Below are 25,470 nucleotides of genomic sequence, written 5' to 3'. Positions count from 1 at the left end.
AGGCCTCCATCGTTTACGCTGCTCTCATCCACGCTCCCACGGAACAGCCCACTGAGATCTCGTCACTCAATGGCTTTTCTAGCCCAACTTCTGCTCCTTCCACAATCCACCCAAAAGCTGTGACCCCTTTGGGGGTGGCTTATCAGCTCTCCTGCATATCAGATATTACATTATGACTCATAACAGTAGCAATTACAGTTATGAAGTAGAAACGAAATGATTTTATGGTTGGGGGATCACCACAACCTCTACCTCCTCCCAGGAGCCCCTAGCTACAGCTACTGATTGGTCCATCACCTGCCCTGCTTCTTCCATCAATCATCAGCTGCTGGAGGCAAGGACCGTGACGGGCCTTCCCTGCCCCAGGGTGCCTTTCTCAGGAGTGTCCTTGTTACTCAGAAAGAGAGGGGGTGTAAGGGTCCCCAGTTTCAGAGAAGATCCTTGCTCTGTAGTAGACCAGTGTGTATGCATCATGAGCGCATGTATGTGCATGCATGTGTGTGTGCGTGTGTGTGTGTGTGTGTGTGTGTGTGTGTGTGTGTGCGTGTGTTCAGAAACACAGACCAGGGGAACAGAAATGAGCTACCTTAACCAGTGTCTGTTGGTAGCAGAAATCCAGGAGGGCTTCCTGAAGGTGGCGATGTCAAGCTGGTTCCTAAAATCGGAATAGAAGTTTCCTAAGAGTATTTCTGGTTGTTTGGTCCAAGCTGCATCCCCAGACACCTTCTTTCCTGCCTGTCTCTATGTGGTGGTGACATGTGCTCTTGTTGGCCCCAGGTCCCTTGCAGGTGAGGAACCAGGGGAATCTGTTCTGGCCAAGAGAACATAATAATGAAATAAGCTAATGTTCCGTGAGCTCTGTACCTGTTTTACATTCATCTCAACTCCCCAGCAGAGGCCTGTGAGGTTGGCTGTCAGCACACACATCCCATTTGACAGATGAGAAAACTAAAGTCAGAAAGATCTGGTGATCTCCCAGAATAGCTTAACTAGAAAGTGGGGGAGCTCAGATTCAGACACTGCTAATCTGGCTCCAGAGCTCATGGATTGGAGCACAAATAAGGAGAAGGAAAATCTTTCCTGTAAGGGGAACCAGCACATATTGATGTTACACCTTGAACACAGGTATGATGGCTGGAGCTGAGGCAGCCATCGTGTGGCCCTGCGGACTGCAGTGACACCAGCTCAGACCTTGTTGAGCTGAGGCTGCAGATCTGAGGCCAGCAACCATTCCCCTCTGAATTTCTCTTAAAAATAAAAATAAGCCTGCATCTGTTTGAGCCACTGTCATTAACTATTTATTTATTTATTTATGTATTTTATTTTATTTTGGTTTTTTGAGACAGGGTTTCTCTGTGTAGCTTTGAGCCTTTTCTGGAACTCGCTTTGAAGACCAGGTTGGGCTCGAACTCACAGAGATCTGCCTGGCTTTGCCTCCTGAGTGCTGGGATTAAAGGGTGGGTCACCACAACCCAGCTTATTTCTTCTTTTTAGACGGGGTCTTACTGTATAGCCCTGGCCGACCTGGAACTTCCTATGTAAACCAGGATGGGGCATGGTACTCACAGAGATCCACCTGCCTCTGCCTTCCAAGTGCTGGATTTAAGGCTAGCCCGCAAAGCCTGGCTAGCTCTCAGTTCTTGCAGCTCGGCACAGTCCTAAGGGGCAGCAGAGCAGGGAAAGGGGAGGGACTTCCGCTTCCTGAGTAAAGCCACAGTGAGAGCCTGCAAGGGAACTCTGCAGTTGCTGTTGCTAGAGCATGGTCGGGTGGGAGGGTGGGCAGGCAGGTGACTAGCCACCCTGGGTTGCCCTGGACTGAGGAGTTTTCCAAGATGCCAGAGTTCCAGTGCTAAACCTAGAACTTGGTCACCCCAGCAAGGAAAGCCAGAGTAAGGGCTACCTGGGGAACCAACCAAGGCCCTTCCTTAAAGTCCTCCTGCTGTGCTGAGGGTGGCTGGGTCTCAGAGGGCAACTGGGGAGCCCACAAGGTTTTAGACAGAGAAGTGCTCACGAGTACACACTAAAGCACTGGGGTGGACACAGGGAGGCTGCTGTTCAGCACTATCTGTGGAACCAAACAGACGCCATTTTCATGAGTTCATCTGTGCCTGCATGCCAAAGCTCATCGCAGCTAGGCCTGATGACTGTAGAGAGTCCCTCTTAGAAGGAGGAGGTAAGGGGGTGATCAGACCCTCACTGAGTAGCCAACCTCTCCTCCAAGCCATTTGACTGTGATTCTGCCCTAATTGCTTGTGGGTAGCTTTGGCATCTCAGAGACAGGAACAGAGGCAGGATGGATAGGACCAAAGGAAAGGGACTCCATCTGCAGAGCTTTGGGGTACATGCTGGGTGCAGACTCTTCAGTGTGGCTGCTTTTCGGTCACCCATGCTCCTGTCAGAGACCCTTCCTGACAGCCCCCAAACCTCGTCGGTTCTGCAGTGTGGACGTGGTAGACTCAAACTGTGGTTTGTCTTGGGGGAAAGGTTACATTGCCTAGCCCCTCCGCTGGGGTGAAAGTCCTCACAACAGAGGCCAAGCCAGGAGGCTGCTGCAATGGTCTCGGCAAAAGGTAACGTGGTCTGCATGGTGGTGGCTGTGGAAAGCAGAAAGGAAAATACTAGCTGGTCATCAGCCGAAAATGTAGCTCAGAGGTAGAGTGCTGGCCTAGCATGTGTGGGGCCCTGAGTTCAAGCCCTAAAGCCACCTCAAAAGCTGTCACAGGTTGAGTGGAGGAGTACTCTCTCAGTCCCCAAGTCACTCTAACCCTCTAGAATGCAATTTAAAAGTACTCTGTTTGGAAGGGTGTAGTGATGCATTTCTAAATTGCATTCTGGGTCCCCACGCTCAGGAGGCAGAAGCAGGCAAATCTCTGTGAGTTCCAGGACAGCCAGGGTGACTGTCATGAAAAAATACACTCGATTCGTTAGCACCAAGTTGAACAGGAGCCACAGGCCTGGGGAGCACTGAGTTCTAAGCCAGCCTCAGCTACAAAGTGAGAGCTATCTCCAAATACGGGGAGAGTCTGGAGAGATGGTTCAGAGGTTAAGAGCACTGGCTGCTCTTCCAGAGGTCCAAAGGTTCAATTCCCAGCAACCACATGGTGACTTACAGCTGTCTGTAATGAGTTCTGGTGCCCTCTTCTGGCCTGCAGTGTGGGCATACAGGCAGGCAGAATGCTGTATACATAATAAATAAATCTCTTTTAAAAATAGGGAAAAAAAAAGTGTAACATTTTCCGGTTTGGTGACACAATCCACTTATAGTGCCCAAGAATCAAGGCCTGGGTTAAATAAATCATGATCCCTGAAAAGTTCACATCATGAACTCCGGAATCTATGAACATGGAAGCTCCCAGGGCAAAGGGGAATTTTCACATTTGATTTAGAATCTTGAGATGAGGTGATCCGTCTGTGTGTAAGTTTTTCCATCACCGTGACCTGGTAGAAACAGCTTACGGGGAGGTGGGGGATTTACTTTGCTTACAGTTTCAGAGCATTGTGGCAGAAGGGCATGGCTGGGTAGCCAATATCATGGGGAACATGAAACAGAAAGGAACAAAACGGAATTGAGTAGGGAAAGACACAACCCCCTGTGGACATGTCCTCCAAGTACCTACTTCCTCCAGCCAGGCCCCACCTTCCCCAGTCCCGCCTCCTTCTAATTGCTTATTGAAATCCACAGATGAATGAAACTATGGATGAGGCCAGAACTCACCTAGCCAAACCCTTTCCAAAAACCCAGAGGTGTCCTTCCATAATCTCCTAGGTGACTCTCACGCCAGTCAAGATGACAGTCAGGACTGACCATCACAGCCTGAGGACCGGGCCCAGTGTGATCAGTGGGGTCCCATAAAAAGGAGATAAGACAGTCACATTGGAGACTTAAGGATGAACGATGACCCTCCCCCAGGGGGTCAGGGTCAGGGAGACGTGAACACAGAGGAGGGTCCACAAGACAAGAGATGCAGGCAGTTATCAGGAGCTGGAACGGGTCCACATCAATTGTTCTCAACCTGTGGGTCATGACCCCCGTGGGGATCCAGTATCAGATCTCCTGCCTATCAGATATTTACATTTCTATTCATAACAGTAGCAAAATCACTGTTATGAAGTAGTAACGATAATAATTTTATGGTTGAGGGGTGGTCACCACAACATGAAGAACTCAGCATTAGGAAGGTTGAGGACCACTGCTCCAGATGAACTCTTCCTGCAGCTTGCGAAGAAAGCCAGCCATGCTGACACCATGAGTTGGCCCTGTGGAATAAACTGGACTCCCTTGTCTCCAGAACTTTAAGATGAGAAATTGACATGGTGTGTGGTGACTGATACCATAGCCAAAGCAACACCAGGCACCATCGCCTCCTACAGAAGGAAAATGTCGGAGTCAGGGATAAAGGCGGGTCATGAAAGATGCCCTGGGACCATTTGGGTGATAGCTTTATTGGAGGACTTGGTTGAGAGGCCACAAACTGGTGGTTGGAAGTGAGAGGAATTCAAACTCGAGTTTTAACTGCCCCCTCCTCTTTGAGACAGGGTCTCTATTATGTAACCTCAGCTTTGCTGGAACTCACTATGAACCAGGCTGGCCTTGAACTCACAGAGATCTGCCTGCCTCTGCCTCCCAGTGTTGGGATTAAAAGTGTGCGCTACCACACCCAGCTTTATCCCCCATTTTCCTCACAGTGTTGATAAAAGAAACAGCTCTCACCACAAAGGAATAAAATGCATGGTTTATTCTGCAGCCAAATATGAGTGACCATGACCGAGGAATGTAGATTCAATTCTCCTCAAATACGATGTTCCAATGAGGTTGCGATTTCATGACCTTTTTATAGCAACAGAACAAAGAAAGCCACAAATTGAGAGACTGTTCAAATATGTTGATGGTGACATCAGGTAGCCGGGTTATGGGAAGATGGGAGGACTCTGCCATAGGCCTCACTGCTAATCAACAACCTTCGTTTTCGGTGGGAAAGTAGGATTTTGTTAACTTAATACATTCCAAACAGTTAGTTTTTATCTATTTGTCAGGGTGTCAGGTCTGGGTGTCAGCGGGATATTTGTTAAGACACAGAGCTGGGGCCAGGAATGGATATTTAGTAGACTAAAGACCACGCAAGATAAACTTAATTATGTCTGCAACATTCCAAAGTCTCCACATCACTGCAGTTCTGATCAGTTAGCCAGACACAGCGTCTTTCTAAGAACTCGCACTGGGTCGAGGGGTGGCTGGCTCTGACTGGAGAGCCCTGTGCTCACCCATGATGCTGCCATGGGTAAGAGTAGCAATTGCTCTGACTCACACATGCAGAGAACCATTAATACCAGCTTATTTCAGCCACAGAGAGCCCTGGCCACTTATCCCCTCTAGATGAGAACCTCGGGCTCAAAGAGGCTTAAATCCCCACCCTCAGACCGCATCTCCAGGAACAGGGCGCCAAGATTTAAAGTCCAACTACACAGCTGTGCCCTGGATAGCCACACTACTCCAACAGGAGCCTAGAGTCACACGGACCCCTTCAGGTACAGACGTGCTCTAGTAACCGAGGAGGGGGTGTAGGTGGCAGGAAGCAGCGAGGAATCTAGAGAGACAGAGGAGAAGAATTGCTGCTCCCAGTGGAGCAGTGGAGGAGTTCAAGGTCACCCTCAACTACATAGCAAGTTATAGACCAGCCTGGACTACCTGAGCCCCCATCTGCAAAGACAGGTAGGTAGATAGACAGACAGACAGACAGGTGAACAGACAGACAGACAGACAGACATAGATAAAGTCACACAGGAAAAGAATGATCACTGGGTAGCACGGTACTAAGGCCTATAATGCCAGCACTGGGGAGGAGTAGGCGGGTTCTAGGCTACAGAGTGAGATACTTGTCTAAAAAAAGAAAAAGAACACCTCCCAGGATCTGGGATTACAGGCGTGTGTTCTATGTATCCGCTGGATCCTTGGTCACATGGCGATTTTTAAAAACCGGTGTTGTGTGTGTACAACACAGAGGGTGCAGTGCACACGTGCCACGCAGGAAGAGGACACTTTCGGGAGCTGATTCTCTCCTTCCACCTTCACACAGCAAGTGTTCATCCACGAAGCCATCTTAGCCAGCCTACATAGTGAGTTTGAGGCCAGCCTAGGCCACATGAGACCCTGCCTCACACACACATGCACATACATATACACATACCCACATAAACACAGGCATACACCCAACTAAACACAGACATGCATACACAGAGACACATACAAATACACACACACACACACACACACACACACACACACACACACACACACGCTTAACACCAGATACACAGACACATAAACACTCACATGTACACACTCACAGATATGCACAAATGTACATACAGATACATATACATTCAAACACATTTATACTTAGGTATACTCACACTTGCATATATACACTAATACATACATAAACACATACACATGTATACATACCTAACATATGCATGCACACACATATATACATACATAAGCAAATACACATATACCCACTCACACAGAGAGACAAACATATATATCAATATGCCTATGAACACACATATACATGCATACACACAAAAAACACATACTTAAACACACATACACACATATCAATGCACACATACATACACACTTATACACATACATATATATAGAATATCCATATACATATATACATTCATTCATACACATACACATATATACTAATACATTTACACATGTATACACACTAAGACCACTTAAAACACGTATACACAGAGGCATACGTATATAGACATTGATACATATATACACACATGCACACACACTTAAAGACATACATGCGCGCGCGCGCGCGCACACACACACACACACACACACACACACACTGCTTGCACAGTTCCCCTCTGAGAATCTAAGTAGACAGACCGCCAGAGTCAGGGATCGACAACACTGGCTCTGAGACCGTTTGCTAAGGAGCAGCCAGTTGACATGCGCTCTAGGGCCAAGCCAGTATCTCCCCCCAGATGACGTTTGGCTGCAGTTGCCGAATCCGGAGACCAGAGGTCCGGGTGAGAGTTCCGCGTTTCCCATCTGGCCCCAGCCACAAGGCCAGGCCAGAACCCCGACCCAGGATGCCCACACGAAAATGCCCACGCTGAGCCCAGGCCCAGAGCCAGGGAGCCAGCCACCTGGCTTCTCAGAGGAGTTGTTGTGAGTCAAGAGCCAGTGAGAAGGTCACATCTGCAGTACGGCTCCACCTGTCACCCAGCCAAGGTCACACAGCCCAGTTTAGAGCTTGCTAGAAGCAGGCTCTCCAGCTGTGTGGGAGCTTAGGGGAGGGGGCTACAGTGGCTCCCAGCTGCTCCCTCTCAGCACAGAAGCCAGGGTTGGATGCATGTGCAGCCCAGCCTTAGTCCTGGGGAAACGGTCTGGGGGAAGCCTCCCTGCCAAGACCGAGGATGGAGCATGTGCCCCAGGCCCCACCAGTTCCCCAGCAGGCCCTGGGTCCCAGGGAGGTCATGTAACCAGGGGCAAGCCCAGTCAGCTTGTTGGGAAGAACTACCCTAAGTTCTCATGAAATGATCTGAGGCTACAACCACAAAACGGAAAGGGAATGACCGAGGGGTGACTTGTTCCCCGGGTACAACCAGCAATGGGTAGAGACGTTTTTGGTTGTCGAAACTGGGGATGGTGTCTAAGGGGTGGGACCGACGACGACGACGACGACGACGACGACACTTGGAAGGCTCCCACAGTAAGAGGCCGAGCATCACAAGAGCAAAACGCAGCTAGCTGGTGGGGAGGACTTGCCCATCATGCATGAATTGATGATTTGGGGCTGGAGAGATGGCTCAGCCAGCGGTTATGGATAGGGGCTGGAGACGGAGTTCAGGAATGGGGTGCCTGCCTAGCATGTTCAAGTTCCCAGGTTCAATTTGAGAGACAGAGAGAGACTTTGAGCATGCTTTCTTCCATTTTGTGGATAGACAGCCCTCAGGCAGAGAGCCTGCCTTCTTTGCCCAAGGTCACAAGAGCAAGCCCATGGCTCGTGCCAAGCTGCTGTTTGTTCAGTGACTTCAACTAGGGAAAACTATTTTGATATCAAAGCCAACCCCCGGAAGAGAGTGCCACCTGCACTTTGAACGTTAAGGGAAAATCGACACTTCCAAAATGGCAGCTGTCATGATCCTGTGACCATAAACAAAGGTCCTAACCATTACAGGGCATTAGGGGTAGAACTCACCAGAACACATGTTGTCTGAATTCCAGTCTGACAGGATTCTGCACCCCAACACCCTTCATCTTTGCAAGTCTCTTGCGGAGCTTGCCATCCACATGGCAGTCCCAGAACTGTGGCTGGCTGGCTGGCTGGCTGGCTGGCTGGCTGGCTGGCTTCCTTCCTTCCTTCTTTTCTTCCTTCTTTTCTTCTTTCCTCCCTCCTTCCTTTCTTTTTTGAGTTAGGGTCTCATGTCCCCAGGCTGAAGTTGCTGCATAATTGAGAGGAACACCTGATGCCCCTGCTGCCATCCCCGAGAGCCCTAGGATCACAGGTCTGAGCCACCAGGACCGAATTTTCTGCAGTGTTGTGATTCCAACCCAAGGGTTTCACTAGGGAAGCACTCCTGAACTACATCTGCGGTTCTGATTGTTGTTTGCGTGGATTACACGCATTAGTGATCAGCTCTGAGTCCCAATAACTATGCATTAAGGAAAGAAATGGCAGGGCTTCCCCTTGGAGTCATTTAACCAAAAGTGGGTCCAGATTTAAATTCTCAGCTTCATGCTCCCGGACACTTCCATCCTTCGTCCGTCTCCTGTATCCGTCTGAATATGTGCCTGCCTGGAGGCTGTCATGTGAATCTGTCTATCCCTGTGTCTGTCCCTGTGTGTGAGACTGTCTCTTCTGTCAGTATGTCTGTTGTTGGGTGACTGTGTCTGTCTGTCCCTCACAAAGGGCTTCATTCCCTTTATTGAACAGCATAGAAAGCATCATATGGGGGAAGGAATGGGATACCTCACTGAAATCTTTAGCAGTTTTACAAGGGATTGCGTGTCTGGCTCCATCGGATCCCGACTGACCCAGACAATAAACGTGATTGTTTATCAACTGGTATCCATAAATGAATCCTCTCAACCTTTGTGTTAGATTTAGGAAGTTGCTAACTGTCTGTCTGTCTGTCTTTCTTTCGTTTATTTTTGTTTTTTCTTGTTTGTTTGTTTGTTTGATTGTTTTTGTTTTGTTTCGTTTTGTTTTGTTGAGACAAGGTTTCTCTGTGTAGCCCTGGCTGTCCTGGAACTCACTCTGTAGACCAAGCTGTCCTTGAACTCAGACATCTACCTGCTTCGCCTCCTGAGTACTGGGATTAAATGCCTGTGCCACCACACCCAGCTGGGGCCTGACTCCTTAATGAGGAAACTGAGGCTCAGAAGACTGGCAACCTGTCTGAACTATGGCTCTCTGAAGTCACTGACAAGGACTCGAGTCCAGGTCTTAGGAGTTGAAGCCCAGAGGCTGGAGAAGGGATTCAGTGGTTCAAAGCACATACTACTTTTGCAGAGGACCTGAGTTTGGTTCCCAGCACCCACACCACAGTTCCAGGTCCAGGGAATCTGCCGCCTTCTTCTGCCTCTGTGGGTACCTACCCTCACGTGAACATTTTCATACACAGCTACACATCATTTAAAGGATGTCCCACTAGCACCTGATCTGCAACAGCAATGCCATCGCTGCTATTCCATCCCTCACCAGCAGGGGGAAGAGTGAAGTTCCAGAGACAGCCTGGAATCAGATCATGGGGGGCTTCACTCTGACACCTGTAGCTGTGTGTCTTGCGGCAAGCCACTTTCCCTCTGGGAACCTCAGTCTCCTCATCCGAAATAATGAGGCAGGTTTTCTAGGCTTTGGATTAAATAAGAAGCACGAAGGCTCCTAAAGGTACCTTGCCTGTCTCTGTTTGCACCCTTCCTAAGACGGAGAAAATTCAAACCACCGGTGTCTTGGGAGCAGACGATAAAAATACACCTGAGTGTCAGCCATGGTGGCACACATATGCCTGTTATCCCAGCACACAGAAGGCTGAGGCAGAAGGATTGCGATGAGTTAGCACTATGAGAACTTCAGCCTCAGAGAGGTTCTGTCTCAAACCTCTACCCTAACAGAACAATGGAGATAAAGTAGAGGGGGAGAGATGGATGGCTCAGAGGGTGGGAACACTTGCTGTACAAACAAGATGACCTGAGTTCAAATCCCCAGCATAGCATCCATGAGAAAAACCGGTCACAGGCACCCATGCCTGCAACCCCAGTACTGGAGGGTGGAGACAAGCGGGTGCTAAGAGTTTGCTGGTCAGCCAGCCTCACCTAAACGGAGAATTTCACGTTCAGTGAGAGAATCTGCTTCAAAAAAAAAATAAGGTTCTTGGCATCATGGCTCATACCTTTAATCCTAGCACTCAGGAAGCAGAGGCAGATGGGACTCTGTGAGTTCAAGACCGATCTAGTCTATGACAGTGAGTTTCAGGCCGTCCAGGGCTACATAGTAAGACCCTGTCTCAAACAAAACAAAACAAGCATTAAAGAGAGAGAGAGAAAGAGCACCAGAAGAGGACACCCAAAGTCCTGCTCAGGCCTCTGCAACACGCATGCATGGGCAGGGCTCGCGTGCATACACATACACACACACACACACACACACACACACACACACACACACACACACACACACATATATATATACTGTACATGCTAAATAATTAATGAACGAACATACCTCCAACCCATCCCAACAAAGCCTTCCTCTGGCACACTCTCCCTTGCTCAGCACTGCATCCATTCAGTTCACATCTGGCCCTTCTCCTAAGCAAGCATGTTCTCTGTGTTTTGAAAATCTCCCCCAGGACACTGTGGAGCACACTGGGTGTACATGTCTCATCTTGTCCCTCCCAGAGTCAGCTTTGGGCCTAGAGACCCACACGGCTCACCCAAGGCCATATAGCCAGCCAGAGCCTGGTCTAAGGCATTCTCAGTCTTGGCACACTTGGTGATTGGAGTATGAGAAGTCCTTCATTGTCCTGTGCCTACAGGATGCCTAGCAGCCTCTCTGTTCTCTATCCTCAGATGTCAGTAGTATGTGAACCCAAGCCATGACTACCAAAAACATCTGCAGACATCAAGTATCCCTGGGGGCTAAACCAGCCCAGGGGAGAGCTGTCGGCCTGGAATGCTGTGTGCTCCATAGGCTGGTTTAATATTTTCTTTTGAAAATGCAACTCCAAGAACAAGCAGCATTAGTCTCCCTCCCATAACATACGGCTGTCTCTTGAAAGCAAATAGAATCTACATTTCTGTTGGTGGTGGTGTTGCTGCTGCTGTTGTTGTTTGGGGAGGGGGGTTGGTGAAACAGTCTTGTGTAGCCCAGGCTGGCCTCAAATACTCTATGTAGTCACGGATGATCTCAACTCACCAACCTGCCTCCACCTCCCCACTGCTGGGATTCCAGGTGCGTGCTGGCACACTCAGCAGAAGTCAGCCTTCAGTACCTATCTCTGATAGGCTTCTCAGTGTACTTCCATCATAACAGGTGGAAGGAAATGGAAAAAAAAATATTTGGACTCCAGCCTTTTATTCCACTGGGCTTTGGGAAAATCTCCACCTTGCACACTCCTCCTGTTTCTCTGGCTGATAAGCCCACTCATAAAAAGGAAGCTTAGCTAGGGCCAGACCTATAGACATCCACGGACACACCATGATCAGGATCCTGCTGTTATCCGCATTGGTGGCTGGAGGTAACTTTTATCCGGTGAAGCTGGGAACCAGATGCTCTTGCCTTTGCCTTACAGGAAGCTTGGAGCAGGGCATGATGACACACCCCTGTAATCCCAGCCCTTGGGAGGCTAAGACAAGAGGGTCATCATTTTTGTTTTGTTTTTTCGAGACAGGGTTTCTCTGTGTAGTTTTGGTGCCTGTCGTGGAACTCACTCTGTAGACCAGGCTGGCCTTGAACTCACAGAGATCCTCCTGGCTCTGCCTCCCGAGTGCTGGAATTAAAAGTGTGTGTCACCACCACCCGGGTGAGGGTCATAAATTGAACGCCAGCTTCAGTTCCCAGACAAATTCAAGGACAAGCTAGGAAGCAGAGTGAAGGACAGGACTCGCGGACCTATTAGACGACTCCAAAGCAAGGCTTTCCTGCTAGGAGTTACGTATGTCCACACATACAATCCCACTCTCTTTTCACAGCTCTCAGCTGCGGGTTCCCCACTTACGAGGCCCAGCACGATGTGAGCAGGGTAGTTGGGGGCCAAGAAGCCACCCCCAATGCCTGGCCCTGGCAGGTGAGTCAACCACACTGCTGGGTCTGTTACTTGGGCAGAGATGGGCACTGGCGGGCACACAGCAGGCAGCCTGGGCAACTTCACCCATACAGCACATTCTTGCATCCTTGGCCAATTTGGGGGCTGAGAGAAAGGTAACTCCTCCAGGAGACTTCAAAAAGGAGCTGCTGGGGGGCCCCCTGCTCTGAGACACACACTTGCAACGCCTGCTGACCTAAAGTTAGATGCTCGCTGGCACATATGGTCACCCTGTGAGTCAGTCACCCCTCCTATGCAAATATCCTTTGCTTGAAGGGACCAGTCAGAGCTGTTTATGCAAATTAATTCTTAATTACACTGTTACCAATGAAAACAACTGTTTCCTTACACTGATATAATCATAGCCCTGTCAAAACTGAAATTTGGTGCAGGCACAAATTACTAGATCTTTCATGGGACGTGTGTGACCTTTATAATGGATATGTTTTTAAAAATCTCTCTTACCTGGCATAATTTGCACTTAGCAGTTGAAAAGTTGGCTTTAGAAAAGAATTTGTGGGCCGGGCGGTGGTGGCGGACGCCTTTAATCCCAGCACTCGGGAGGCAGAGGCAGGCGGATCTCTGTGAGTTCTAGAATTTTTGTTGCTGTTGATTGTTTCGAGACAGGCTCATAGGCCTGTAAGATCCGGACTCAGAAAACCATACCCAACACCAAATACATTCTATCTATTTTGTTTTGTTTTGTTTTGTTTTTTGTTTTTATTTTGGGGACAGGGTTTCTCTGTGTGGCTCTGCCTGTCCTGGAACTTGCTCTGTAGACCAGGCTAGCCTTCAGCAGATATCCACCTGCCTCTGCCTCCCAAGTGCTGGGATTAAAGGTGTGCGACACCACTGCCTGGCTATTCTACAATTTTTAAATGTCAGAAGCATGTCTGTTTAAAATAGCTTTCCTGGGGAGCTGTAGAGAAGGGTCAGCACTGAAAAGCACTTGCTGTTCTTTCAGAGGACCCAGATTCAGTTCCCAGCACCCACATGGCAGCTCACAACAATCTGGAACTCCAGTTCCAGGCCATCCAGTGCCCTCTTCCGGCCTCCATGGACGCTAGACAAAGCACATGGTACATATACATACATGCAGGCAAACGCTCATACACATAAAATAAAAACCAGTGAGTATTCTTTTAGTTAGTTAGTTAGTTAGTTAGTTAGTTAGTTAGTTGCTTGCTTGTTTGTTTAGTTGGGTTCTCTCTATGTAGCTCTGGCTACCTTGGAACTCACAATGTAGAGAAAACTGGCTTCAAACTCAGAGACCCACTGAGGATTAAAGGCGTGTGCCACCTAAGTACAGTGTGGACTAGTTAAGCTCTTTCCATGGGTCACATTAGAAATAGTTACAGTCCTGCTGGTGTTGGTGCACACAGCTGCCTTTCTTTGCTCATGTGTAAAATGGACATGACAAATAGTAAATGGTGCCCTGTGGGGTCCCAAGTGATGAGAAATGACTCACGTGTTCAGCTCAGAAAGATGTGTGTCCATGGCAATGGCCATAGCATTTAATACTGTTCTACGGGAATTATTAATGATGCTGAGAGCCCTGTCCAAGTGGTCCCTATTTTCTTGATAAAGGAAGTGGGACTCTGAATGGTCGCATCAGAGCCCAAAGCCACCCTGTTGAGTATGGGAAGAATCAAGATTCATATTTGATTCAGGGCTTGAGTATGTTGCTCAGTTGGTGTTTGCAGGAAGTCCTGGGTTTGATCTGCAGCACCACATGAAATTTTGGACATGTTAGTGGTGCATGAATGTAATCCTAGCATTCAGGAGCTGAAGGCAGGAAGATCAGGAGTTCAGAGTCATCTTTAGTTATATAAAGGATTTGAGACCACCTTGGAATACATAAGATCATAGCAAAAAAAAATTTTAAGCAACTTATTTTTTGGTCCCCTCCATGCTGTAGGAAGCTATTTCTTTACTTCTCAAAAAACTTGCCTGGTTACCCTTCAAAACCAAAATCAATGGTTCAGTCCTGGCTTTTCTGCCCATGGGAAAAAGGTTTCTATCTTTAGGGAGGTTTTTGTGTTTTTGGTGTTTTGTTGTTTTTTTTTAATTTTAGATTGGTACAGAATCCTTTTGAGTATCTTTCTTCATTTTGTTTATTTTTAATTATACTTATTTATATTTTATGTGCATTTGAGTTTTGCCTCCATGTATGTCTGGGTGAGGTTCCTGAAACTGGAGTTATAGACAGCTGTGAGCCGCCATGTGGAGGCTGGGAACAGACATCTCGTGGATGTCAGAGGACAACTTGCAGAAGTCGTTCCTCTCCTTCCATGTGGCTCCACATGGTCCTGGGGATGGAACTCAAGTTGTCAGAGTTACTCACTGAACCCTCTCACTAGCCCTCATGGGTCTGTCTTAAACATTTGCAGGTTTGGGACAGTACAGTGGACCAGCTGCTCAGGCGTGGTACCTGCCATGCTGAGCTGGGCCCTAAGCATCAATCGTGAATCAGGAAAATGCCCCCATCAACTTCTCTACAGGAAATATAATGGAGGCATTTTCTTTTCTTTTTCCTTTTTTGGAGGCATTTTCTCAATTGAGGTTCCTTCTTCCCAGATGACTCTAGTTTATATCAAGTTGACATTAAAGAAAAAAACTAACCAGCGTGTCCCTGCATTGCCACCCTCATCACTATTATCACCATCCCTCTCTCTCCTCCATCTTTTCTGCAGGTCTAGGGCTCAAGTCTAGGGCACACATGCTAGACAAGCTACATCATCCACAGCCCCTCCTATCTATTTCGTCATCTCTAGATTACTTACGATCCCTAACCACAGTGTCGTTGCTATCTAGATCATCATCCTGTGATACTGTTTAGTGAATGATGACAAGGGAAAAGTGTGTGTGTTTTTGTACAGATACAAGTTTTTTCCTTGAGTAGTTCTCATCTGTAGCTGTTGAGTCTGAGGTGGAGAGCTGGAAGGCTGATGGTGTTTATCAAGGACCTACTATATACCGCCCATAGACCCCCTAGACCACAGTACGCAGGGGTGGGATTCACAGAACTTACGTTAAAGTCAAGGAGCTGGGCAACAAAGAAGCCAGTGTGTAAAAAGCAATGCAGTAGGGGAGATGTGTGCAGGTGTGCAGGTGTGTGTGTACTTGAGTGACATGTGTCTTAGTTAGGGTTTTTGTCGCTGTGATAATAGATGGTGGTCAAAAGCAACCCGGAGAGGAAAGGGTTATTTCAGCTTATACTTCCATGTAACAGTCCATCATTGACGGAAGTCAGGACAGGAACTGAAGAAGGGCAGGAACCTGGAGGCGGGAGCTGATGCAGAAGCCATGGAGGGGTGCTGCTCACTGTCTTGCTCCTCATGGCTTGCTCATACAGCTTGCTTTCTTATAGCACCCAGGACCACCAGCCCAGGGGCTGCGCTGCTTACAAGTGAGCTGGGACCTCTCACATCCGTCATCATCGATTAAGAAAATGCACCCCAAGCTTGCTTACAAGCCAGTCTGGGGGAGGCGGGGAGCATTTTCTCGGGGATGTTCCCTCTTCCCAAATGACTCTAGCTTGTGTCAAGTTGACATAGTACTTGCCAGGACAGCATGCATGTGCATGTGTGCACTGTTCTGGATGGTGTTGTCATAGAAACTTCATGGAGAGGGTGGCATCAAGTAGAGACCAACAGGACGGGGAGGAAGTTATGCTAGCAGACCGCCAATGCAAACACCCTGAGACAGAAGTGGTTCCGCCTACCTGGATAACAACTTGACAGAGGTCTGTGTGGCTGGCGCAGGGGAAAGTGAGCATCTGCAGGGTCAGAGCGGTGATGTAGGGCCTCATCACGTTGCGTTATGTGAGAGCAGTGTCTGGATGGTCTGGGCAGGGCAGTCCTCATCAGACTTCCATTAATAAAGGACTGCTCTGGCCGCTGCACACTGAGAAAATATGGGTGACTGGGCATGCGGCTCACACTGCAGTCTCAGCACTTGGGAAGTAGATGCAGGCAGTTTGGGGGGTTAAAGGTCAGCCTGGGCTGTATAGCAAGATTCTGTCAGAAATGAAAGGAAAGAAAACGTAGGATGAGGGGTGGGATAAGTGCAACAGTGCAGGCCCACTAGGTAGCCCAGGCTGGCCCAGAATTATCCTCCTGTCTCAGGATCCTTTGTGCTGAGATTACACATACATTACCATGCCCTATTTAATGTTTTATATATATGTATATATATAAATCATGGGTTTGTGTTCATTTTTGTTGTTTTAAGACAAGATTTCATATAACCCAGGCTGTCCTGGAACTTGGTACATAGCCAAGTTTGTCCTTGATCCCCCGGCCTACACATCCCAAGTGCTGGGATTATAGGCATGTACAACCACAGCCAGTTTTGTGTTAACTTTTTTCTATACAGCATTAAAATGCTTTTTATAGTAACTAGGTTTGGTGACACACATCAGCAGCCCCAGTGCTCAGGAGGTGACAGCAGGGGGCTCTAGGTCATCCTTGGCTTTGTACCAATAGACCCTGTCTGGTGGGGAGGAAAAGGTTTTGATCTCGGTGGTTGAGGATATCCCCTAAGTACAGGACCTGAGGCAAGTGCCCTGCCCACCTTGCCGTCCTCCATGGCTCTCCCACCCATGCACCTGTGCTTCCCCTCAGGTCTCCCTGCAGTACCAGTCCGCGGGGAGGTGGTACCACACCTGCGGAGGCTCCCTGGTGGCCAACAACTGGGTTCTGACAGCTGCCCATTGCATCAGGTAACCAATCACCTTTCCCTGCCTACCCAATTGTTCACCCTATCATCAGGTGACACTCAGCCCTAGAGCAAGGATCCCCAAGGGGCCTGATCCGCGTACTGTAAAGGAGTCTGGAGAGCTGCCACTTGCCTGGCTGAGGCACAGGCACAGATCTATCTCTGGTTTAGTGTTGTTGAGTTCCCCGGTCCATATATGGCACACACCGAGTGCCTTGTGCCAGGAGGATGCAGAGGAGGGAGAAAGCACCTCCCTCCTTGGGAATACCAGTGACGGTTCTGGACAGGGAACTGTTTCCTTCATGACACTCTGCATTGGAGCGTCCTTGTTCACTGAGGCTGGAAAAAAGAGGTCACTGACCTGTCACTCTGCCCTCACAGTAGTTCCAGGACCTACCGTGTGGTGCTGGGCCGGCACAGCCTCTCCACCTCGGAATCTGGCTCACTGGCTGTTCAGGTCTCCAAGCTTGTGGTCCATGAGAACTGGAATGCCAACAAGATCGCCAACGGGTACATTCTGTCTTGTCGGGTCCTTTCAGGGGTGGGTTTGGCAGCCACACAGAGAAGGGTCAACCCACCCCTCCCCTGCCCCTTCTGTGTGGAAGGGAAGGAGCTCTCTTGTAGAGATGGAGCCACCGCCATAGCTGCTGGGGCCGATGTGGGAATGGTGGAGTTACCAGAGGAGGGAGACGCCAAGACTGTGGGAGGTTCTGCTACCCTGCCTGCTGGGTCAGCCTGAGATTGTACATGGGAAAACGACAAAGGCTGGAAACCGGTAGGCAGGAATAGTCAACACCCTTGGTGTTCTACCTTTCTCCTGATCCAGGAATGACATTGCCCTGATCAAACTGGCCAGCCCAGTGACCCTGACCAGCAAGATCCAGACAGCTTGCCTCCCAGCTGCGGGCACCATTCTTCCCAACAACTACCCCTGTTACGTCACAGGCTGGGGCCGGCTGCAGAGTAAGTGAGAGCAAGCAGGGAACCCCAAAGCCTGGCAGGGAAGGGAGGTGGTGTCACCTCCGTCCCTGGGGTGTTTGACTGCCTTGGAGGTGCAGGCTAGCAGAGATTGCTAAGTACACCTGGTTCAAATCTCAACTCTCCCCCTATTAGCGATGTGATTCAGGCACATTGCTGAGCCTCTCTGGTGGCTTCCTCATCTGTGAAATGGGGTGAAGAACGGCGGAGGGAGGGAGGGTGGGGTAGCAGCAGTTAACAAGGTGCAGGGAGGTGAAGGAAGTCAGTCCAGAGCAGCACTTATGACTAGTAACTGTAGGGTAAGGGAGAAGTATACAGGCCACACCGTGCATTTTATGTGGCCCAGGGCCAGAGCTCAGAAGAACATGTACTCTGTGACCTCGGGCTTCTGGAGCTCTGTGAAGTCCCCAGAGCTCTCACCAGAACCCCCATCTCACGGTCTAAAGCCGGGCCAGCTTTGATTGGTTAGTGTTCTGGTCACTGGTGATTGGTTCAGGAATAAGCACCTGACCCAAGCTAAGCCAATAGGAATTGGGGATAGAGAAGACGCTATCTCAGACATTGGTGGTGGCCTGTTTCTTCTCTGCCGAGAGGAAGGAGGCCCGAGTGCCAAGCAAGGAAGCTGAGCTGGAGAGGAAGGGAGATAGCTCAGGCTTCTTGGACAGACAGACACACATTGCTCAGCACGGGCCCTTTGGGAAACCACTTAAAGCCTAGTTCCTCATTTGTCAAGCGGAAAGTCGATGAAGATCAAAGATGCGTGTGGAGTGCTCTGGACCCCAGACAGTGCCAGCCAAGTGTCGAGTGTGTGCTAATGAGAGCAGTCTTGGGCAAGATCCTTAAATCCCGTGGCTTCTGTGCCCCATCTGTCTGTCGCACAGGAGTAAATATCGCTGTGAGGACTGGCCTGTTTGGAGAGCCTGGTCAACTGCAATTGAGGGGTGACGATGAGGGCCGGGGTGATAGCTCAGCTGGGAAAGTGTCTGCCTTGTAAGCATGGGGACCCAAGTTCCAGCCTCAGAAGCCGTGTAAAGAAGCCAGGTTTGGCGGTGTGTACTTCTAATCCCAGCTCTGGGAATGTGGAAAGAGGCAGATCCCTGGGGTTCAACAGCCATCCAGCCGAGCCTAATTGGGTGAGCCCTGACCCAAAAGAGTGACGGCACTACAGCAGCAGTTCTCAACCTGTGGGTCGCAACCCCTTTCAGGGTCACATAGTAGATATCCTGCAGATCAGATATTTACATTATGATTCATAACAGTCGCAAAATTACTTTTATGAATTAGCAATGAAAATAATTTTATGGTTGGGGGTCACCACAACATACAGAACTGTATTAAAGGTTCAAATCATTAGGAAGGCTGAGAACCACTGCACAAGAGGTTGCTCCCGACCTCTATATGCAGAGAGAGAGAGAGAGAGAGAAAGAGAGAGAGAGAGAGAGAGAGAGAGAGAGAGAGAGAGAGAGAGAGAGAGAGAGAGAATAGGAAAATGAACTTTATTCTGGCCAACTATGGCAGTGATGTCGGCAGTGTTTTGGGGGCCATGAGGAAAACTACCTTCATCACAGATTTTTCCCCCCAGCTAGAAGGCTCTCTGTCATAGTTAAGAGAAATCTGCGGAACTAGCCTAGCAAAAGAGGAATTCTAACTCAAGTGCAGACACACGGCTAGGTGTCAGGAATATTCCAGAACAAGGAGTCTGAACCTGTAAGAAATCATAAGCTTTCCTTCAAAGAGTCTTTCTGGCTTCACCCTTCTCTACATAAAAAGGCATCCACAGCCCACAGCTCTCTGGCTTTCATCTCTTTATGCACTCGCCAAAAAATCTCAGAGGAAGGAGCTCATTGGCTTTAGCCTGAGTCAGGTTCACCCCTGAACCAATCACCAATAGCCAGCATACCAACCAATCAATTGAGGGCACAGTGTAAACTAACATGGCCGCCTTCCCTGCAAGCTCCAGGCATCCTCCTATCTCTGTCCCCACCCTCACGGCCACACTTGGCTCTTTCCACAAGCACGGGGGATCTGAACTCAGGTCCTCATGCTTTCGTGGCAAGCACTTCACCGACAGTCCCACAGCCTCCTTCTTACTCGGAGTCTCTTTGCCCACTCGCACCTTCTCTCTGGTCTCCTTCAGCCAACGGGGCCTCTCCCGACGTCCTGCAGCAGGGCCGCCTGCTGGTTGTGGACTATGCCACCTGCTCCAGCGCCAGCTGGTGGGGAAGCTCTGTGAAGACGACCATGGTGTGCGCTGGTGGTGATGGTGTGACCTCCAGCTGCAATGTGAGTATCCACAACCAGGTGTCCCAGTCTACAACCAAACGTGGCTGGGATGGTGGCGGGGGTGGGGTTGGGTGAAGTGTTGGGGGGGGGGTATCCTAGGATCCATCTCTCCCTCCTTCCTAGGCAGGAGCCTTGGAAACGGTTCTGGACCATTTCAGAGCCTGACCTCTGTTCTCACAGTCCCCAGGAAAGATGCTTTAAGCTCCATCACCCTGTAGCATCCTCTTGGCCTAACTGCTAAGAAGTCTTTAGTTTTTCCTTGGAGCTCATCCAGGTCTCTCATTACTGTCATCCCCCTGTAGTGGCCCCTCGGGTAGCTGCTAGAGAAGTCTTCTTAAAGACTGTCATGAATCAAAGGACTTGCTACAGGCAGATTCTTCATAGGAGGACAGAGGGGGAGGGGGTCCCCACACCTCAAATACAGTCAGTGCCTTGACTGTATAGACCCCCTTACTCCATGGTCTCGTTAGTGCCTTGAATGCATAGACCCCTCACTCCATGGTCCTCTACAGGCAAGTCCTAGCCTCTGAACACTCAGTTGCTTTTTCCAATGAACCCAAGAAACTCACACTGGCCTCATGGGCTTAAAAAGAGAAGAGGCATAAAAAGTGCTTAGCTGCAATTTGGGACACATGGCAGCACTAGGGAGGGTGAGGCAGGGGGATGGTTGCATGTTTTAGCTCAGCCTTGGCTACATGGAAAGACCCTGTCTGGGGTGGGGGTGGGGGCATTTGAGCAAAGCCGGAATGATAATCCACACCTGTAATGCCAGCATTTATGAGGCTGAAGCAGGAGAGCCACATTGTGAGGCCAATCCCCAAATAAAGACATGCCAGCTCCTGTAAATAAGGTGCCACACACAGCCTGTGACCATAAGGCTGGCCTCAGAGGACAGTGACCTCAAAGAAGAACAATATTAATATACTAAGAACCAGGCCCCATTGGGCATCTTTTCCTCCCTCCACACCCGACTTTGGCTTCTTCAGGGGGACTCCGGTGGACCACTGAATTGCCAGGCATCTAACGGCCAGTGGCAGGTGCATGGCATCGTGAGCTTTGGCTCTACTCTGGGCTGCAACTACTCCCGCAAGCCATCTGTCTTCACCAGAGTCTCCAACTACATCGACTGGATCAACTCGGTAAGAACCACCAGCCCCAAGCCCACCGTCTGCCATGAGGCCTGCAGGGGTTCCCAGAATCAGCAAGTGTATCTCATTTCTTCTTCTGGCCATATAGGCCCAGCCCCCACCCTCCAATGCAGTCAATGATCATATGTATTTACAAAGCCCACACCCAATGGTTTGAGACTCCTACAGTCTTAGTTATTAGCACTTAATTCCCCTGAAAAGTGCTCCCCTAGCCCCCACAAGATGACCAACTGTCCCCATCTGCCCCAGGACAAAGGACTATTCAGTTCTGTGTTGGGCCACTCCCAAGCAAATGGGACTGAGTTTATCTTCCTGTGCCTATGTATCCCCAGAGAGTCTTCTCCTGGAAGTCCAATTTCTTTTTACTATATAATAACCACAAATTATTAAAAGATAATAGGGGGAATGTAGGCAGTCAAGTACACGCCTTTCAAGTACAGGGACCCGAGTTCACTCCCCAGAATCCATGTAAAAAGCCAAGCATGGAAGCCTGTGCTTGGAATCCCAGTGCTGGAGAGGCTGAGACAGGATCCCTGAGACAAGCTGGCCAGCCAGAGCAGCTGAGGATACAGACAGAACAGCAGGAAACTGGCATAATCAAAGAATGGAAGGAACACCGAGTCTGGAGAGGGATGCTAGGAAGGGAGGGGGTTCTGCCCACACAGTGTTTTGGTTTGGTTTGGTTTTTCAAGACAGGGTTTCTCTGTGTAGTTTTGGTGCCTGTCCTGGATCTCACTCTGTAGACCAGACTGGCCTCGAACTCACAGTTCGCCTGGCTCTACTGGCGTGCTGGGATTAAAGGCGTGCACCACCACCGCCCGGCCACACCACACGGTGTATTTTAATCCACCTCTGTGTAGCCACCCCCTTGGTTTGTTTTTCTGTAAAATGGACTTGAACTGAATGGACTCCTCAGCGAGGAAGGTGGCACTTGTGACGGGGCCCATAAAGCAGGGAAGCTGCCATTGTCTCATTATCTCCAGTTCAACTTGCAGGGAACCTTAAATTGAGTTAGACTGCTAGAAAACCAAATATGAGCTGGCAGCTGTGAGCACGTGCCAGAGGGAGAGGGCGCTGTCAAAGCCAGCCTGAGGCTGCCTCCAGGTTTGCCCACTCACGCTTGCCAGCTTCTCAGTCATGTGTCGTGTGCTGGTTCTGTTCGGCCCCCGCTGGACTCAGCCCCAGAGCTTCCAAGATTGCTAGAGCTCAGAAATGGATCAGTGAGACAAAGGCGCTTGGTGAGAAGCCTGATTGATGACCCGAGTTCAATGCCTGGGACCCACATAGTAGGAGAGGACAGACTCCACACTTCCACACTTGTGCTGTGATGCACGAGAGAGAGAGAGAGAGAGAGAGAGAGAGAGAGAGAGAGAGAGAGAGAGAGAGAGAGAGAGAGAGAGAGAGAGAGAGAACAAATAAATGCTTTTTTTAAAAAAAGTAAGTAGGGAAAAGCAGAAAATCAAGAGTTTTTTTTTCCATTTTGGTTTGTTTAGATTGTGAACTGGGTAAGAGAGCCATGTCTACATTTTGGCAGAGGGAAATAAAGCCAGTTTAGCGCATTTCAAAAGAGCCTCGGTAACTGGAAGGAAAGATGCTTGTGGGCTTTGTCTCGGGCAAATCCTAGGATCTTCTTTTGTGGTCCCAGCTGCTGCATTAGTCACTATGCAGCTGAGCCTGGCAGCACCTTTGGGACCCAAAGCGTGACTTGTCCCAACACCTGCTGTTCCCAGCCACAGACACAGGCAGACACAGCAGGGCAGATGGAGGGGGGGGGTGTCAGGAAAATAAAAAAAACTTCCTGGGCAGTCCTTGCATTCTCAGGAGGGCAGGCAGTGCAGCAGAGCGCTGGGGGGGGGGGGGAGGCGCGGCGGGCAGCAGCAGCAGTAGAGGGCTGAGCAGCCAGCTGTCCCTGGAGAAGGCTGCCCCCGCAGCTGCACAGGAGCAATGGGAGCCTCACATGGTCCCCGCCCAAGGCCACACTATGTGTGCATGCAGCCTCGAGTCTCCAACAGCTGCAGCCCTGGGAGCACCTGTCTAGACAGAGTAGGTGACGAGCCAAGGCCAGCAAGCTGCCAACAAAAGGCACAAATGAGGCGATCAGGAAGCCCGTGGCATTTCATCCTTTCAGCAAATGTCCACTGAAAAATGTCAACATGGGATGCTTCAGCAATCACAGCTTTATTGTTCTGTTCAGAAAGGAATACATTTCTTTATTGAAAATACTGTTTATAAAAAGAATATAGGAGTGTATTAAGTAAGCAGTGAAGATCCTCTCGCTTTAACCTTTGTTCCCATTCTACAGAGGGAGTCACTGTGAATTACATGCTATGTGCTCTTCGGGGCTTTGTGTAGATGAGACCAACATACAGAACAAAACAAAACCCTATACTGCCAGACATGGTGGTGCAGGTTTGTGATGCCCAGTACTTGGAAGGCAGAGGCAGGGGGATTGTTTTAAGGCTAACCTGGGCTACATGAGACAAAACCAGCCTAATGTAGCCAAGCATGGTGGTACACCACCTATAATCAAAACACTTAGCCTGGAATGGTGGCACACGCCTTTAATGCCAGCACTTGAAAGGCAGAGGCAGGTGGATCTCTGTGAGTTCAAGTTCAGCCTGGTCTACAAAAACAAGTTCCAGGACAACCTGGGCTGTTACACAGAGAAACCCTATCTCAAAACTGCCCCCTCGCCCCAGAAAAAAAAAATACAGGTTGAGGCAAAAGGATTACAAATTAAAACGCCACAACTAGGTGTGTGTATTGTATTCTAACCAAAATCCACAATCACAGTCTGCTTGTTCAGTGCACTCAGCTGTCACCTGTCACTCTGAACCTCCACAGCACAAATGTCAGGAGGGATGGTTCATCTGTGTTCAGTTTTTAATGCCCACACTGCTGCAGTGAGCGACCTTAGACGAGGATCCCTGTACGCAGCTCTGAATGCCCGTGCTATAGAAAGCAGCAGCTCCCCTGGGCGAGGGAGCCTGTATGTTAGAATGCACGGGGAATCCCAGCACAGGTGGAGGTGAGAGGGTCAGGAATTCAAGGTCATCCCTGGCTATATAGCAACATTGAGGCCATCCTGGGCTATAAGAAACTCCCATCTCAAAAAAAAGATACACCCAAAAAACGTATTTGATCCTGCTAATGGTCTTGGAAAGCAAGTGACATCCCCCCAACCCATACACTATGTTAGTGCCTCAAAGAGTAATCTTAAGGAACAAATTAGCCCAATGTGGTGGCACACATCTTCAATCCCAGCACTTGGGAGGCAGAGGCAGGCAGCTCTGTGAGTTCGAGGCCAGCCTGGTCTACAGAATGAGTTCCAGCACAGCCAGAGCTACGTAGTGAGACCCTGTCTTGGAAAAAACAAAGGAACAAATGACATCCAAAGCCACGCCCACCTGTACACTTGTCATGTGCTCACTAGAGATTCACACTCTGGTTCTGAAGCCCCAGCAGAGCTCCAGGCTAAGACCCCTCTGTACAGGAAGGGAAAGCCGTGAGCACGCCCTTCTCCCTGAGAGTCACTGAACTCAATCACTGCTCAGCCATCAGGCTAACCTCACCTTCTCCTGTGTGTCCTGCAGGTGATTCAAAAGTACTAACCAAAGATGGCCCTGGGACTGCCACCTTGGAAATGTCACACAAGGAAAGCAGTAATAAAGTGACTATATGACTCACACCCTGGTACGAGTCTGTCTTATTATTAACCAGACACCCTAACCTCAGGGTCCTGGAAACAAAGCCTGTGGAGGAGCCTGGTGTGGTGGTACACACTGTAATCCCAGCGCTCAGGAGGAGTCAGGATGGAGATTTTGAGGCCAGCCTAGGCTACAAAGTCAGAACCCAGCTCAAAAATAAACAAAGCTTGGCACCTCTACCGTCTGAGCTCAAATGGATGTTCATAAAGCAAAGATACTGAAACCAGAAAAAAAAAGAAAGCTAAGTAAAAGTCGGGACAGCTTTAAAACCCCCAGGGGCAGCACCTTCTCCA

The 25,470-nt window shown here is 49.4% G+C and overlaps 1 protein-coding gene across 1 annotated transcript; it reads left to right on the top strand.

Moving 5' to 3' along the window:
* The first annotated feature begins 7,643 nt into the window (after nt 1–7,643).
* On the top strand, nt 7,644–25,215 carry LOC102921514 (chymotrypsin-like elastase family member 2A). Its single transcript, XM_076563625.1, has 8 exons — nt 7,644–7,745; nt 12,169–12,324; nt 16,968–17,065; nt 17,443–17,571; nt 17,888–18,024; nt 20,177–20,322; nt 21,309–21,461; nt 25,064–25,215. The coding sequence occupies exons 1-8, from the start codon at nt 7,644–7,646 to the stop codon at nt 25,079–25,081; spliced, it is 939 nt and encodes a 312-aa protein (XP_076419740.1). The 3' UTR covers nt 25,082–25,215.
* Nucleotides 25,216–25,470: the final 255 nt, after the last annotated feature.

The sequence above is a fragment of the Peromyscus maniculatus genome, chromosome 2, assembly GCF_049852395.1.
Source record: "Peromyscus maniculatus bairdii isolate BWxNUB_F1_BW_parent chromosome 2, HU_Pman_BW_mat_3.1, whole genome shotgun sequence".
Lineage (NCBI taxonomy): Eukaryota > Metazoa > Chordata > Mammalia > Rodentia > Cricetidae > Peromyscus > Peromyscus maniculatus.
The sequence above is the reverse complement of the archived record's forward strand: the minus strand, read 5'-3'. Positions and strand labels throughout refer to the sequence as shown.